General features: G+C 49.5%; 2 protein-coding genes across 10 annotated transcripts; both read right to left on the bottom strand.

Moving 5' to 3' along the window:
- Positions 1 to 1,794: 1,794 nt before the first annotated feature.
- FITM1 (fat storage inducing transmembrane protein 1) lies at positions 1,795 to 3,175 on the bottom strand. The gene is made up of 2 exons (XM_045841215.1): positions 2,800 to 3,175; positions 1,795 to 2,433 (listed from the first exon to the last, which is right to left on the bottom strand). Exons 1-2 carry the CDS (start codon positions 3,063 to 3,065, stop codon positions 1,821 to 1,823), a joined length of 879 nt encoding a protein of 292 aa, XP_045697171.1. The 5' UTR covers positions 3,066 to 3,175; the 3' UTR covers positions 1,795 to 1,820.
- Positions 3,176 to 5,734: 2,559 nt separating this feature from the next.
- DCAF11 (DDB1 and CUL4 associated factor 11) lies at positions 5,735 to 14,218 on the bottom strand. 9 transcript variants are annotated; one of them, XM_045841187.1, is made up of 15 exons: positions 14,050 to 14,218; positions 13,253 to 13,619; positions 12,251 to 12,397; positions 11,655 to 11,782; positions 11,321 to 11,385; positions 10,937 to 11,037; positions 10,601 to 10,747; positions 10,341 to 10,395; positions 9,919 to 9,987; positions 9,532 to 9,589; positions 9,248 to 9,433; positions 8,376 to 8,529; positions 7,801 to 7,953; positions 6,686 to 6,792; positions 5,735 to 6,587 (listed from the first exon to the last, which is right to left on the bottom strand). In XM_045841187.1, the coding sequence occupies exons 2-15, from the start codon at positions 13,296 to 13,298 to the stop codon at positions 6,456 to 6,458; spliced, it is 1,548 nt and encodes a 515-aa protein (XP_045697143.1). In that variant the 5' UTR covers positions 13,299 to 13,619; positions 14,050 to 14,218; the 3' UTR covers positions 5,735 to 6,455. The 9 variants fall into 9 exon arrangements, 8 of the variants coding, with proteins under 8 accessions (XP_045697143.1, XP_045697144.1, XP_045697140.1 ...); XM_045841188.1 differs by having other exon boundaries at positions 12,251 to 12,394; XM_045841184.1 differs by having other exon boundaries at positions 12,251 to 12,378.
- Between the last annotated feature and the right edge of the window lie 1,243 nt (positions 14,219 to 15,461).

The following is a 15,461-nucleotide window of genomic DNA, read 5'->3' as shown; positions in this document are numbered from 1 at the left end:
TCGGCTTCCCTAGGCTCGTACTCCCTCCACCCAGCCAGTGCCCACCTGGGGACTTCCGCCCCCATCTCCGCATCCTGACCCCAAATTGGCCCTCTTCTTCACCGACTAGGCCTGGGACAGCAATACGCCTTCTCTGGTGGTCTTCCATCTTTCCTCCGCTGTGGAGCGAAGGTGGCCTCCCGTTCCTAGCCCTGTCAGCCTGGGACCTTGGACTCCCGCCCCTGGGCATCTTCTGGCCCACGCAGTGACGTTCAGATACTGGCCCCACGCCGACCCAGGCCCGAGTCAGCTCTCTCCTGACCCTTGCTGTGCACTCCATTCCCCTGTAACCCGCTATCCACACAGCAGCAGGATCTGGCTCTTTCTTGCTTAGAACTCTTTCTCAGTTTCCTGTTGACCTAAGAATGAAAAAGGGCTTCCCTGAAATCCAGAGGCCTACCTGGACAGTCCGGCATCTGTTGCCAATCAGCTTCACTGTTACACTGCTTTCTCCCCCTTTTATTACATTCGAAAATACCTGGCTTTCATTTGTTCATCCTGTCTCAGAGCATTCGCCTTGGCTAATCCCTTCTCCTGACACGCTTCCCTTACATCCTATTGGCATTCCATTCTCAGCTCAAATGTCACTTCTTAAGACACAACTCTTTCCACCATCCTTTGTAAAGTATCTCCCTCCAAGTCTCTGCTTACAAAGCAGCTTGTTTTAGTACCTTCATAACACTTAACCTCTGATATCCTTCTGTTTGTTTTTTGAAGATAGTGTGGTTTAGCCCAGGGGTTGGCAAATCTTTTTAAGAAAAAGTCAGATACTAAACATTTTTTACTTTCTAGGCCATATAGTGTCTGTAGCAACTACAGTACTCAAATCTGCCGTTGTAGCAGGTAAATAAGTAGCTATGCCTAAATGATTTGTGTGGCTAAGTTCCAATAAAACTTTATGGACACTGCAATTTGAATCTCATGTAATTTTCACATATCATGAAATAACTATTCTTTAATTTTTTTCAACCATTAAAAAACATAAGAACCATTCTTAGCAATCTGGCCATACAAAAACTGGCCACAGGAGGGCTGTAATTTGCCATCCCTGGTTTAAAGACAATGGACCCATAGTACCTGTGTTTATAATCCTGACTCTGATATTTACTAGCTGTGAACAAGTTACCCTGTGCCTCAGTTTTTGCAACTGTTCAATGGAGACACTTCACAGTGTTGGTGCTATGAGGGCTAAATGTGTTAATTTATGTAAAGAACTGGTGCCTGGCACAGAGTAAGCACCACACAAGTGTTTGCTATTATTTTTGAGTTTATCATCTGCTTCCCCCAGTAACCCATAAGCCCCCAAGCAGCAAACTCCTTGTCTTTCTTACTCACATGGCATGGGAGTATGCTTGGTTCAGTAAACATCTGTTAGAAAAATGAGTGCACATGGACCCCTATGGGGAAGATGGGGTAGGAAGGGCTCCTCGATAGGCCCCTAAGGAAAGTAGAGGTGGGGTTCAGTGAAAAAGGCAGGAAAAAGGAATCAACCAGGCTGGAGATGGAGCTCAGTGGGAATGCTGCCCATACCTAAGGACTGTCACCTGCCCTCGCAGTGCCATTCCCTGATATCAGAGCTTCAGATAGCTCAATGTCTGCAAGGGCTGGGAGACTGAAAGGACAGCAGGAGGAATGGCCATCAAGTGTAAGGAAGGACATTCAAAGCTGATGACAGGAACCTTAGTGACCACCAGCCTTTTTTTACCCTTCCCACCCTTCCCAGATGCCCCAACCAAATGATGAGAAGGGCCAGAGCCAGGCCTCATGTGCCTTTATTTCTTTCAGTTATGCTTGCGGCTGGAGTGGGGGCGAGGGAAGAGCCCATGGCCTGGGCTCCCTGGAGACCAGGGCTGATGATACCAGCTGCCATAGGTGAGGTACCAGGCAAAGGTGCCCACTGCAGCACCTACCACCTTGTGAGTATACTGGTGGAAATAGATGACGGTACAGAGCAGCAAGAAGTTCCAGAGGCCCAGTAACAGCACGTTGAGCAGGAAGACAAGGCGCAGGGGTGCGCCAGCGGGCAGCCCATGGGCCAGGTACTTGGCGAACACTGCTGCTTCCTCAGCCATGAGCAGGCAGCAGAAGGTGAGCAGGAAGGTGTGGGAGGAGACCGTGTAGCCCCGCCACTGGTGGCCGGCTGCCAGGCAGCTGCGGCGGTCAGGCAGCTCGTGGAGCAGCAGGCCCTGGGGCAGAGGCTCGAAGCAGGAGCCGGTCAGGTCCTCGATGAGCAGGAAGGCGCGTCCAGCCCCACGCCACACAGCCGCCCCCACCACCAGTCGGCTCAGGTGCCGGGCAGTTACAGCCACTCTCCGTGTAGCCAGGAACACCACCAGCAACACGAAGCCCCCCAGGAAGGTGCATGTCCAGCCCCATGCCGAATTCACAAACTTTCTGCAGGCAGAGAAGAGGGGAGGCTACTGAGAATCCTCAGCCCAGTCTCCCTGCTCGGGTCTGTGTTCCCATCACTGCTGTTCCCACTCCTACATTTCATCACTGGCTGTCTGTTTCCTGTGTCTCATACCTCCCACCCCCATTCACTTATAAGCCCATTAAGCCTTCTAGGGTCCATATTTCCTCTTCAGCCCTGCTCCCACTTCCTCTGTACCCCAACAATGCTGCCCCCCTCCCCCTCCTCTGACCTTCTCCTCAGACTCCTGGCCTATTTTTAGTGTTTGGACTGGCAGGAGGACAGAAGCCTGGAGGGAGCTAGGATCCCAGAGTGCAGGGAGCGGCACCCATGGCCTCAAGTGGACTCACATATTGAAGAAGTTGCCGTGGCTGGCGAAGATAGTCCGAGGGTTGACATGGAATTGCAGAAGGGGCCCAAAGATGACCACTGCTGCCAACCAGGCATGGTAGAGGCGCCGTAAGCAGGGGCTGCCCAGGAGGCGGGCAGCCTGTTCGCTCCCGAAGTACAGCAAGGCAGAGGCCACCCAGAGCAGCACCTTGACCAGGCAGCCCAGCAGTGCCCGGATTCGGGCCCTGGCCCCTGGCCCTGCCCCCACCACTGGCCCCCGCTCCATGTTCCCTCCCCTCCCCACTAACCGCTTGCTCTGCTGGGCAGCTGAGGAGGGGCTGATGGGGCCCCCCTGGAAAAGGACAGGCAGTGACAGGTGTGGCAGACACAGGGCAGAGCCCTGTTGGCAGCTGGCAGGCGGGGGAGAGGGGCGGGGGGCAGTAAGGGGCCAGGGCAGAGGGCTGCCACGTCAGCAGGGTCCCAGCCTCTGGTGTGTGTCCGGATTGAAGTCGGTGTCCTTTCCAACGAACCCTGTGTCCCCTTGGCCCTCTAGGCCTGTGTCCCCAACCCTAACCATGTTCCAGTTAATGTCTCAGGGCCAGGCCTACTGTTCAGGGTTGTCTCTGAGCATAGCCTGCTTGGGTCTGCCTGTTTCTGTCTAGACAGCTAGTCACCCTCCACCCCCCCAACTTTACTATTTGATCCACATGGAAATTTTAAATTTTGTTTGAGGCTCCTGAGATTTCTTTACTGTTTGACCTTTTAAAGCAACATTATGTCTTAAGAATGGGAAGTGAGAGAGTCAACATATCTGAGAGGAGGTTTTGTGAAACAGATTTATTCGCAACTGGATTTAACATGCCGTGCTGCAGGCAGGTAGGAGGAAGAATCTAAGCTATTTTCAGAGGTCTCTCAAATAAAACAAAGCGCAAACTTAGGTGGGTTGAAAGTGTCAGAAAGGTAAAACTAACCAAACCTTGGAATTTATTTAAAAATCTGTGTCTGCCTCATCAACAGTGTGATCCAGGGCCCCTCCTCAGATCTGGCACAAGAGCTGTTGTTATCCATTTAAAAAACAAGGGATGAGATTTTTTTTAAAAGATTTTATTTATTTCCAAAGAGAAGAGAAGATAGGGAAACACTGACAGACTGGTGGCCTCTCACATGCTCCCAAACAGGGACCTGACCTGCATGCAACCCAAGCGTGTGCCCTGACGGGGAATCAAAACAGTCTTTTGCAGGATGATGCCGAATCCACTGAGTTACACTAGTCAGTGGGGGATGAGATCTTGTCAGAAATTATATTGCCATCCTACTTCCCTCGAAGAACTTATCCTAATGTTCTTTTCTCTTTCCTTCCCTTTTCCCTCCTTTCCTCCCCCTCTCTTTCAAGAGGGGATGGGAGGGAGAGAAACATCAATGTGAGAGAGTAACATCAATCTGCTTTTGCTATACACCCTGACCAGGGACTGAACCCACAACCTAGGCATGTGCCCTGACAGAAAGTGGAACCAGTGACCTTTCGTTTTGTGGGACAATGCCCAACCAACTAAGCCACACCACTCAGGACCTAATGTTTTTATTTTATTTTTTAAAATTTTAATTGTTGTACAATTTTCTATCTTTTACTCCCATCCCTACCCATCCACCCAGCCCTCCTGTTTTTATTCTTGAAAGTCTTTTATTGATCACACTTCACTGCAAAAAAGAATATACTTTGAAATTTAATTTTTAAATACTTTCTGTATTCATAAAGTTCTAAGTTTAATTTTTTTTCTTCAGAATTAAATTTGCATAATTATTAGTATAAAATGTATTATTAATACAACAAACATTTCACACATTTTGATAACAGTAACCTGAAATTGTATTGGAAATACATCTCTTATTGAGAATGAGTGGTCTTTAGGGCTTTCATTAAATGGGGCTTCAAGGACAGTAATAGTTTTAATTGCTTCTCACTTGGGGCACCCTTGGAGGTACTGCAGGTTCTGGGTCAGATGGGTGGCATCTCTGGGGCGATGCAGCAGAGAGGAAATGAAGAGGGCCAGAGGGAAAGGAGTTTTACACTGGCCAGAGCACTTGGAGAACACATGGAGGCTGAGCATCTAAACAATTCATTTTTTAAAAAAAAGACTGGAGCCCTGGCTGGTGTAGTTCAGTGGATTGAGCTCGGGCTGCAAACCAAAGTGTCGCAGGTTCGATTCCCAGTCAGGGTACATGCCTGGGTTGCAGGCCACAGCCCCCAGCAACTGCACATTGATGTTTCTCTCTCTCTCTCTTTCTCCCTCCCTTCCCTCTCTAAAAATAAAAATTAAAAAAAAAATAATAAAACAACACACACACGACTGGTTTCACTGTGAAATAGGTACTCCTTTTACCCCTTGCTGCGTCTTTGAGAACCCTTGTAGGTGTGTATCCCGGTTTGAAAATTGCCTTGGAAACAGTGAAATGTGTGGAAAGATGGAGCAGAGCTGGATGTGAACCCTAGCTCCCCCATTGACCACACCATTGGGCACCCCTGGGGCATGCCACTTGACCTCTGTGTGTCTCCACTTCCTACCCTGTACAAGGGGCGACTGTGAGGGTGAAGTGCCCAGATGGGGCTTGGCATCAGTGCCTACCAGCTTGTCTCTGGGCTACTTTTTCTTGTAGGCTGGACCAACTCCAGGGCCAGCCCCAGAAGAAAGGTGATGCACAAGTGTGGGTCTAAAGTGCAGTTATTTCCTGCTCTCTTGATTTCTACTTGCTAGGAAGTTTCTGAGGTTAGCGAGGGACTACCTACCGAAGAGTTCAGTTAACAAATGATTTTGATATTTCCCTACATCTTGAGCCATCAAAGGGGTGTTTTTTTCCCCATAGAGGAGCACATCTGAAGGCTTTGTTGAAACTATTTTCTTGAAGAGAGAGGATAGAGATGTCAGACAGGAAAAGGAGACAGAAACAGACACTGAGCCAGGTTCCCACCGAGTTTATTGAGGCCATTGAGAGGACAAAGGAGTCCTACTTCAACATTCTTCCTTGAAGCTGCTGGCTTCTGCAAGATGGAAAGTTCTGGGTGGGAGGGCCTACCTTGTGAGAAGCCACATGGAGCCTCTCACATCAGTCTGTTGTACCCCAAAGACCCAGACACAGGAGAGAAAGGACATAATTCCCACCCCAGGAGGCTGCTGAGGACATGCTTTACCCCTCCCACCCTCCCCAGAAGGGCTACAGATCTATCCATCAGGATCTCTGGAAGGAAGGCCAGGACGCCTGGCCTTCTGATTGGCCAGTCTAATCCTTAACATGGAGGCCTGGGCAATGGGCCTGGCTGACAGCTCAGTGCAGACTTGGCCCCAGGCATCTACTCTAGAAGCTAACACCTAACATCCAAACATGATTAAAAACACTCAGAACAGTTCTCTTACAAGGGTCACACCCCAGGTAAAATAATGGCAGTCCTGCCAGATTCTGGCCAGAGACAGGGAGCCAAGCTGCATGGGGTGTGAGCATGTGGGGAGACCCATGAGGAGGACTTTCCAGGGCTCACTTAGGGCCCTGAAATCCTGGGCTTCTGTTTCTCCCCATTGAATGCCAACAATTCCCCAAAGATTCCCCTAGAAGGGAGAAGGGGGAGAGAAGGCAGAGGGCTTATCAAGAGGCTCAGCCACGTATGGGCTGGAGGTCAGATCCACTAGGGCGAGGAATAGGCTGAAGAGGGGTGGGGCACTGTGGCAGGAACGCTGGGGCATTCCTCAGATTCTGGCATGTCATCCTGGAAGTACTCAGCCTGGCGGTACTGCCACAAACACAGGTTCCCATCCCACTGCAGGGAAGAAGGTGTTGAGTAGTCAGGGGGTGCTGCCCCCTCCCAGGTCCAAGTCCCAGACATGCACTGGCTCCCCCTAACCCTTGCAACCTCACCGAACTGCTGACAATCTTCTGCTCAAAGGGGTGCCAACTGACATCACGCACACAAGCCTTGTGTCTGGTTAGCTTCTTCACAATGTGTCCACTGAGGAGGTTGTACACTGTTCAGGAAAGGCCAGAGTGGAGAGGAGCCACCATAGGAACTTCTAGCCACCTCTCCTCTCTCCCTGGGCAATACCACTTGCATGCTTCTCAGGCAACTTCCCCCTTTCCCGGGGGAACAAAACCCACAGCAGAAGACAAGGTTTTTCTCAGTTTCTATTCCCTTTTCCCTACCTCAGATTGAGGGTATGGTCTAGCAGAACTTGGTATCTCTGCCCTCAGCTAAATTTCACAAGGTCTACACTTAATGTAACACGATGTGGCTTTAAAGCTTTTAGCAACAATTTTCTAAAGAGCTCACAAGATCTGGCCCTGGTTGGTGGCTCAGTTGGTTGGAGCATCATCCCATGCATCAAAAGGCTACAGGTTCATTCCCAAGTCAGGGTGCATATGAGAGGCATACAATTGATGTTTCCCTCTCTCTCTAAAATGAATAAACATACCCTCAGGTGAGGATTTTTTAAATAAAGCCATAAGGACAGCACCACAAAAGTGAACAATGGATGTCTCCAAAGACATATGAACCTGTTGTTCCTTGTCTGCATGGGGCACACCTTTCTCTTTATGGATGGGTCTCCATGTGAGTTCAGTTTTAGGCTCCTTATAGATGCAGCTGTGTTTGTGCATTCCTCCTGCTTTAGTGGCTGTATGTCCTTTACTACTTGCTGTTTTCTTTTTGTGTCATTCTTTTTTTATCTCTGTTCCCTCCTACCTTTCATCTGCAATCTCTTTACTTGACTGGCTACATAACAGAACTGAGTATAATTTTGGTAATCTATTATATTTACTGACTAGAATTCTATGTTCCTTCTCTTAATTTAAATTTAAAATGCTGATGAATAGAATGTTTTCTGTTTCTTCGTTTAAACCTCCCTTGCACCAAGCTAAATTAAATTCCACTTATACATGTCACTGAGTTTTTTTAAGGTGGTCACTGGTAGTTACAGGTAGAATGCCTGGGAAACAGTCCTGCCCTTCTGAGGCCCCTGTTCTAATACAATGCTTACCAACCACTTTGCCAGTAGAGCAGCCACTATAGATGAACTGCTGGCCGGTGCTATGGGTGGGGGAGAATCGGCAACGGATGAGGGTGTGTAGTACCCCATGGCCCCTGTAGGTCATCAAGGAGCTGTCCCCTGGGAGCTTCAGCTTCCGCCAGGCTGGGTAGGGGTACAGGAAGAGCCCTAGGTTAGGAGTCTGGATTCTCCTAAATCACTAGTCCTTAGCAAAGATCGATGCTCACAGACAATAATCTTTCAAACCCCAACTAGTGGCTCTTTCTCCACCTAACAGTCAGCTGGTATTCACCAACAATTAGCTGGGCCTCTTGCTGATTGTTAAGATACTGAAATATTTTTGTACAGGTTAGTTTAAAGTGGCCCCCATCCCCCAACCCTTGGCTCTTCCCATGGTTCAGCAAACAAAGAGTTAATGCCTGGCAAAGGGAAGTGGAGGAACAATTCCAGGGCTCAGCTCCAGGCTATAGCAATATTCACTGTGCCCATGACAGACCTCTCCAGGGGTGACAGACCACCCCCGACTCTTCACTCTCCAGATCTCAGGCTCTTCCTTCCACTCTCACCTTTTTTGGGCACCTGCTGCCAGCGGTAGTCCCAGTTTTGCTGTATGGCAGCTTGGCGTGAGGCTTCCATGCCTTCCCGGCTAGAAAAGCGCCGGATATCCCAGAGCTTGATGGTCTGGTCTTTGGAGTTGGAGATGAGATAACGGGCATCACCCTGTAAATTCCAAGACGGATAACGAAGAAGCATCAGAGCTTGCAAGTGCTGGTGCTGTCAGTCCAGCTCCCTTCTCCAGTTGAGGGGTAAAAATGCCAGTCATCTGATTTTGTTTGCCTCTCTCCTCATCCGGGTGGGCTCACATTGGTTTTCTACCCCACAACCCATCCCCTGATTGGACTTCCCCTTCTTTGCCCATGGCACTCACTGAGTCTCCATTCTATCCTGGATTAACTGTTTTCTACTTTTCTTTTTTCTTTTTTTAGTTTTCACAGGATGGTTTTTTATTTTTTATTTTTTTTAGATTTTATTATTTATTTTTAGAGAGGGAAGGGAGGGAGAAAGAGAGAGAGAGAGAAACATCAATGTGCGGTTGCTACGGGCCATGGTTTGCAACCCAGGCATGTGCCCTTACTGGGAATCAAACCTGCGACACTTTGGTTTGCAGCCCGAGCTCAATCCACTGAGCTACGCCAATCAGGGCTGTTTTCTACTTTTCTTGTACAGAAAGCCCTGGCCTGCTTCATTGGTTCCCATTGGTGTTGGGTACCCATGGATCTCATGTTTCCTGGCTTAAGCCCCTTCCCTAAACTCTGGCTCTTACAAACTTGGCTAACAAGGACCCTGGGCAAGTTCCCATACCAGTCCATTTTGACACCCTTTCCTGGACAACTGGAACCTTAGTAGTCTGGCTGTGCATTGCTGCCTCCCTGCCCACCTTGCTGTCAATGAAGGTGATGCCATCCTGATGTCCAGCCAGTGCACCCACAGGCTTGGGGTCATCCTCCCGCATGGTGCGTCGATCCCACACTTTGCAGATGGCATCGTCACCCCCGGAGAACAGGATTTGGGAGCTTATGTCAGCAAAGGCCACTGCATTCACATCATCCTCATGAGACTCAATCTAGGGGAGAAAGAGGCCAGGACATCTAGGCCCTCTTTCTGGGTCTTCTAATAGGCCAAGGGCCAGGAGGCAGAGACTCTAAGTCTCGGGAGCAGTACCTGAAGGGTGCGCCGGTTCTGTTCTCGATCAAAGACATACAGGCAGCCGTCATTGGCCCTGAAAGGGAAGGAATAAACAGGGTACTGGATCCAGGAGCAAGAAGACAAATGCTATGTGTGCTCTGGAGAATCCCTGTTGTGAAGTCCTGCTGAGGAGCAAACCCTTGTCTCTCCTTATACAGAAGACAGAAGAGTTAGCTTTGTTTACAAGGAGGACTGAGACCTCCCATCTCATTATGGGGAAATGGTGACCAAGAGGTGAAGCAATAAACCTTGACCTTAGAGAAGGGCTATTGTTTTCCACAGCTGTCTGGGTCTCTGTAACAGCAGAGCAAGTCTCTGGGAGGACTCTATTAATGGAGAGCATCATCTCCCACAAACACTCACCCTCCTAGCACTTCTCTTCCATCTGAAGAGACAGCAATGGAGAAGACTGCAAAGCGACGTTCATCCGGCCTGAAAAGAGCAAAGGAGGAGCTGGTTAAGTGCGCTTCCCTTCAGCTTTTGTTAATCCACGCAGAATCTGATGAGGGTTGTAAGGCACACTTCTGGAGGGAAAAGAAGTCCTGCCAACATGAGCCAGAATGTAGATCACCTCAGGGAGAACCCAGAAATAATCCTGCAACCATCTATTTTACCCTGGTCCTCTGCTGACAGGATGGGTGGGTCCCTCCCAGGAATCCACACAGAGAAACTTGCAACCAGTGAACTTTTCCCTCTAAGCAGGAGTTCCATTTCAAGAGGTTTGCTCCTGGAGAGCCTTCCTTGAGAAGTTTCTGATGAGTCTGACCAGGAAGGGAAGCCAGTACCTTAGATCCAGGGCAGTGTGTGTGTCTCCCTCCCCGTAGATGTTGCAGATATGAACTAAGAGAAGCAAGAGAAACAAGAATCTTTCAGGGCTAGGGAAGGCCGGTAGAAGCTAGAATGGAGATGGAACAAAGGGTCAGGGTGTCAGACCCTGGGAGTGATGTTTCCAGGAAAAGGCGTGGAGTCCTGCACAGAGGAGGTGGGCGTTTGGAGATCTCAGGTCCCAAGCTGGAGAGAGAGTGCAAGTCTGGGGCATACTCACTGTAATCAGACCAGCTGGAGTATAGGAAATGGTTCCCATCAGGGGTAAAGGCCACATCCAGGACACTCCAACCTACATCCCGGGCCTTGATGCTCTTGAATTTATGAAAGCGACCATACCGGCAGTCATACAGTCTGATTGTCTGATCTGTGTAAGTAGGGACCAGACAAAATTAGGGAACACATTCCTTGAATCCTCCTCAGAACAACCTCCCTCAGTGTGTCTGAAAAATGTGCTCTGACTAAGCATCTCTAAGTCAGGGACTGAGCCTTTCTAGCTTCAGCCAGAGGGACCATTCCTTGTTCTAGGGCAATTCACAGGACCGGGGTCTGGTACCTTGGCAAGCAGACATGAAGATTTGACCATCTTTGCTATAGATTCCACAGAAAGCCTTCTGAGAGTAGGTATCAGTGAAGCTGAGATCATTGGGCAAGAAGCTGGGGAAGAAGAGGGAAAGTGAGGGTAAGGGGAGCTCAGGATGAGGAGTGTCCTGGTTAGCAGAATCCTACCAGAGCTGGATGTGAGTACAAGGCCACTATTCCCTTTTGGCTTTGGGTACAATCCTCTTTCTTTCATTCATTCCATCATCTTCTCAATTTCTATACTCTTTTCACTTTGTTTACTCTCAAAGTTTCAACCCCACATAACATAACCTTAATACCCCTGAGGATCCTTTCACATCTATCCCTTCGAAATTTAGAAGATAAGCCCCATACTCACTGAGACATCACTCGAGACTGTTCTCCAAGGGAGAAGCTTCCCTGGTGGCAGAGTCCCCGTTCTCTCTAAAGTAAAGCATTGGGGAATATTGCTAGCAGAAACACAGGCCACTTCAGCCACACCAAGCCCCCTTCTCCAAAGTTATTGTTCTTGTTACAGAAATGGATACCACACACAGTATGTCCCACAGAACTGAAGCAGGCTGGCTAAGAACTCTCCAGCTCTAGCACTTGAGCTTTCTTTGGAAAGTTTACTTCCCTCTTCTCTGGGTCTAGCAGAGTTTCTGGCTACCTTGATAGGCCTGCTGCCAGGCTGGCGGGAGGTGAGGGCCTACCTGGTACAGCATTTGAGGAAAGCTGTGCTCCTGGGCTGACCGCCTAAGCCCCTGCCGCCCTGTGGCCAATTCCACTTGTGTCTTGATCTCATTGCATTCCAGCTCCCGGGTGTCAGGGGTTGCATCCACTGTGAGGACCAAGGAGAAGTTTCATCCTAGGTCTTTCAGTCCCACAGGACAGTTAGCAGAACTGTGCACAAGCCCATTCAATGTGGCTGCATATACTGAGTCTACAAGGACTCCCTCATTCCCTGAACTATCTTATCTTCTTTCAATTTAATTGTTCTTTGCCAAAAAATTTTTTAAAGGGTTTTCTAATGAAAAGTCTTCTTCTTTTTTATTTTTTAAAGATCTTATTTATTTATTTTTAGAGAGGGGAAGGGAGAGAGAAAGAGAGGTAGAGAAACTTTAATGTGTGGTTGCATCTAATGCACCCCCTACTGGGGACCTGGCCTGCAACCCAGGCATGTGCCCTGACTGGGAATTGAACCCACAATCCTTTGGTTCCTACACCGGCACTCAGTCCACTGAGCCACACCAGACAATGCTAATGGAAATCTTCTGATGTTAGCGTCCTGGTCTGCCTTTCCTCTTACCAGGTGGGTTGTATCGGTCCCCGAGACGACCATCCCAGGCATTGTCATGCTCTTCCTCCGAGTCTGAGAGGGCCTGGATGAGTTGTAAATTTGCTGCACCTCCTCCCTGCACCAACCTCACTTGGCCCCTGTGGAGAGACCCCCCTCCCATGATAAAGGGGGAGGATCCCTTTCCCAAACCAACCAGATTCAGAATCAATAGCTATCCAGCTCTTAGACCACTGGTACTCAAATCCTCATGCTGTTCCCATTTTGAGGTCTGAGGCTGACTAGACCTTGGCTGTTACTGGCAGTCTTCTATAAGACTAATTATCACTCTTTTGGCAGGAGTAGAGAACCCCCAAATTACATGAAGATTGACAAGACCTACTAAGCTGACTTCCCCAAAAGTTAAAAATTCAGACAGCATTTCCCTCTGAGCCTATGCCTAAAGAGTCCAGCATAGAGCATAGTATTCTGGAGGGACCCCCAAGCTTGTCTTCTCCTCAAGAAGCCACAGCTAAGAAACAAATCCATTTTCACTACCTTTCCAGTCAATTCTTGGGGTCACTTTCCTCAAAGCATTCTTTCTTCCACAGTAGGGTCACAGTTAGCTTAATTTAAATTTCTTTTTCAAGCAAATCCACATGATCTTATATCACATGTAATTAACTTCACTAAAGTTCAACATTCACCTCCCCAACTCTTCCCTTCACTCCCTCACATCACTGCCTTCCCACCAGGCTCCCCCTTTTTTTTACTTACTTAGAAAATACATTACATTTGTGTAGTCATAGCTAGAGAGGCTCCTCTGAACAGTCCCCTCAAACACAAGAGTGAGTTATCTCGGTGACCCTAGGCAAGAATCACTCTTACTGGGTGTGGAGCTGAGTGCTGTGAATGTCCAGCAGAACAGCTGTCTTGGGCTAATCCCATTCCCTATCTTCTGTAACTTCCTGGCCTGGAGTTGGGATCAAGGGGCTGTGGTGGCACCTGGTGGGGACACACCAGGGGGCAAGTTACCTGCGAAGGAGATAGGCCAGTACCTGGGCCAGATCCACATCTTCATCCTCCTCTTCTTCTTCTTCACTCCGACGCAGGCCAGCCCCTCTTCGGGGCAAACCCTCGGAGGAGTCTCCGGACCCAGTTCCTGCGCTGCTGCTGTTCCGGGATCCCATCTTCTGGTCACAGCATCCTTAAGTCCTTGCAGGGACTCCTCCTATCACCTCCTTGGGTTTGGTGAAAGTAAAGCCTGCTCTAGAAATGCTAGGGTCTCCTGAGATAGGGGTAGCTATCTCTAGGAGATCGACACTTCCTAGGGACCGAGGAGATCCCTTTTTCTTTAGCCTGTGACAACTCCAACGCTTCTGGAACACAAAACTTCCCCAGGCTTGTGAAGCAAAGGGAGAGAGAAGCTTAGGAGACTACCCGAGCTCACCAATGAGAATTCTTTGAAGAGGAATTTCTCAGTTTTCTACCTCAAACTCATCTACCAAAGTCCCTGGATAAAGTGGATTCCCTTTAACCTCTTTGGCCGACCAAGCAAAACCCCTCCCGGAAGAAAGCAAGCTTATCTCATCTAGCCAACCAGAAGCCTTAAAACTCAAAGACCCCCGACGCCCCCCTTACCGACCAATCAAAGTGCTCCCTTGCGAAAGCCGGCAGCAGCAATAACCAATGACGTTAGAATTCGTCTAACACCCCTTCCTTCCCAGACTCACGCCCACGTGGTGTGCGGGAGGCGTGTACACCAAGGTGTAGAGGCCGAGAAGCCCCTCCCACTGAAGCCGGTGGTTACCACCCCGCACAAGACCACCCACCAGCCAGGAGCGGTCGCAGGACCCGCAGGGGCGCGAGGCCTTGTTTACACCAACTGCCGCCACAGCGTAGGCCAACCGCTCCTTCGTCAGGCACCACCCTCGTCACTCATCTCCCGGCTGCTGGGCCCGCGAACTGTCGACGTCACGCGACTCCCCTGACAGCACCGCCCCTTTGGCCCGCTAACTGGACTGTAGGGCTTGATGATTGACAGGTGGGTGGGAGAAATTGCATGATGGGAGGAGAACGCCCTCGACTTAGGGAAGGTGTTCCGTACTTGTTGGGAGGAGTAAGTGGGGAACCGGGTGCTCCCGGCATCGGAGGCAACGGAACTACAATTACTGGGTGAGGGGTGGGGTTTACAAAAGAAGTTTGAAGAAAACAACAACAAAAAAAGAAGTTTGAGATTTCGCTACCGAGAGGTTGTCTTAGTAAGAGATACAATTTACTGTCGGTCCCTAAAAGTTCATGTAACTGCACTTTTCAGACAATCTCTTGAGTCCCTCATCTTTCTCCCCACCTCCCCTCCCTGCCGGCTCCAGCCTTATTCCTCTTTTCGTTCGTCGATTCAGGCGGCCCTGCCTTAGGAATGGCGGCGCGTATAAGGTGTGTTCACGTCACAGATGGGGACCCAGGCCTGCATAACCTCCATTCTGGGTTTACCTTCTGAAAGCCTTGTTCTTGTGGGGACCGCTCTTCCTAAACATCCCCTTAGCTGCTTTGATAACTTTTTAGATGACCCCTGGCCCCCTCTGCGTTCTTTGCAGACACTCCCTAACACACCATTGGGCGTCAGCGGGCCTTTCCGGTTCCGTCAATTCACCTTCCCTAGACCCTCAGTCCTTTGCCTTTGTGTCCCCAGCCACCTGGCTAGGATATGCAAGTATTCCGCTTCCTACCCCCTTCTTCATATTTATGAGTAACCTGAATGAGTGCAAGGTTAGGATGTGCCACGACTCGGGATCTTCGCCCTATCCGGGGGGCGGAGGATCTGGGTCGAGTGACTTCTTCGTGCCGGGCGCAAAGGTCCGGAGTCCAAGCTGCCCTTCAGCGTCCCCGGCCTTCACTTCCTTAGAAGTGCATCGAGCTGTCTCGAGTCTGGAGTCCCCGAGGAGGGCCCTCTCTTCTGGGCCTCACTGTCCCGGAGAGGGCGAGGGTGTGGTCAGTCCTTTGGGTGATGACTCCTGGTCTCTAGATTACTAGACCCGAGTTTATCTCTGGTCACCAGGGCGAGCGTCAGGCGCCTGCGATCTGTACAATCGTACCCACACTTCTTTTACTACTGATAATAGTAATACACTAGAAATAGATATACTACTGTATGGAACGGGATTGGTTAAATAAGTTATGGCCTATGTAGTAGGACACAGAAATACTGGGTAGATATTAAAATGATAATGTAATCTACTTTTAT

The sequence above is a fragment of the Phyllostomus hastatus genome, unplaced genomic scaffold (assembly GCF_019186645.2).
Source record: "Phyllostomus hastatus isolate PE091 unplaced genomic scaffold, TTU_PhHast_1.1 phas_contig_348, whole genome shotgun sequence".
Taxonomy (NCBI): Eukaryota; Metazoa; Chordata; class Mammalia; order Chiroptera; family Phyllostomidae; genus Phyllostomus; species Phyllostomus hastatus.
This window is presented reverse-complemented; position numbering and strand designations above follow the sequence as displayed.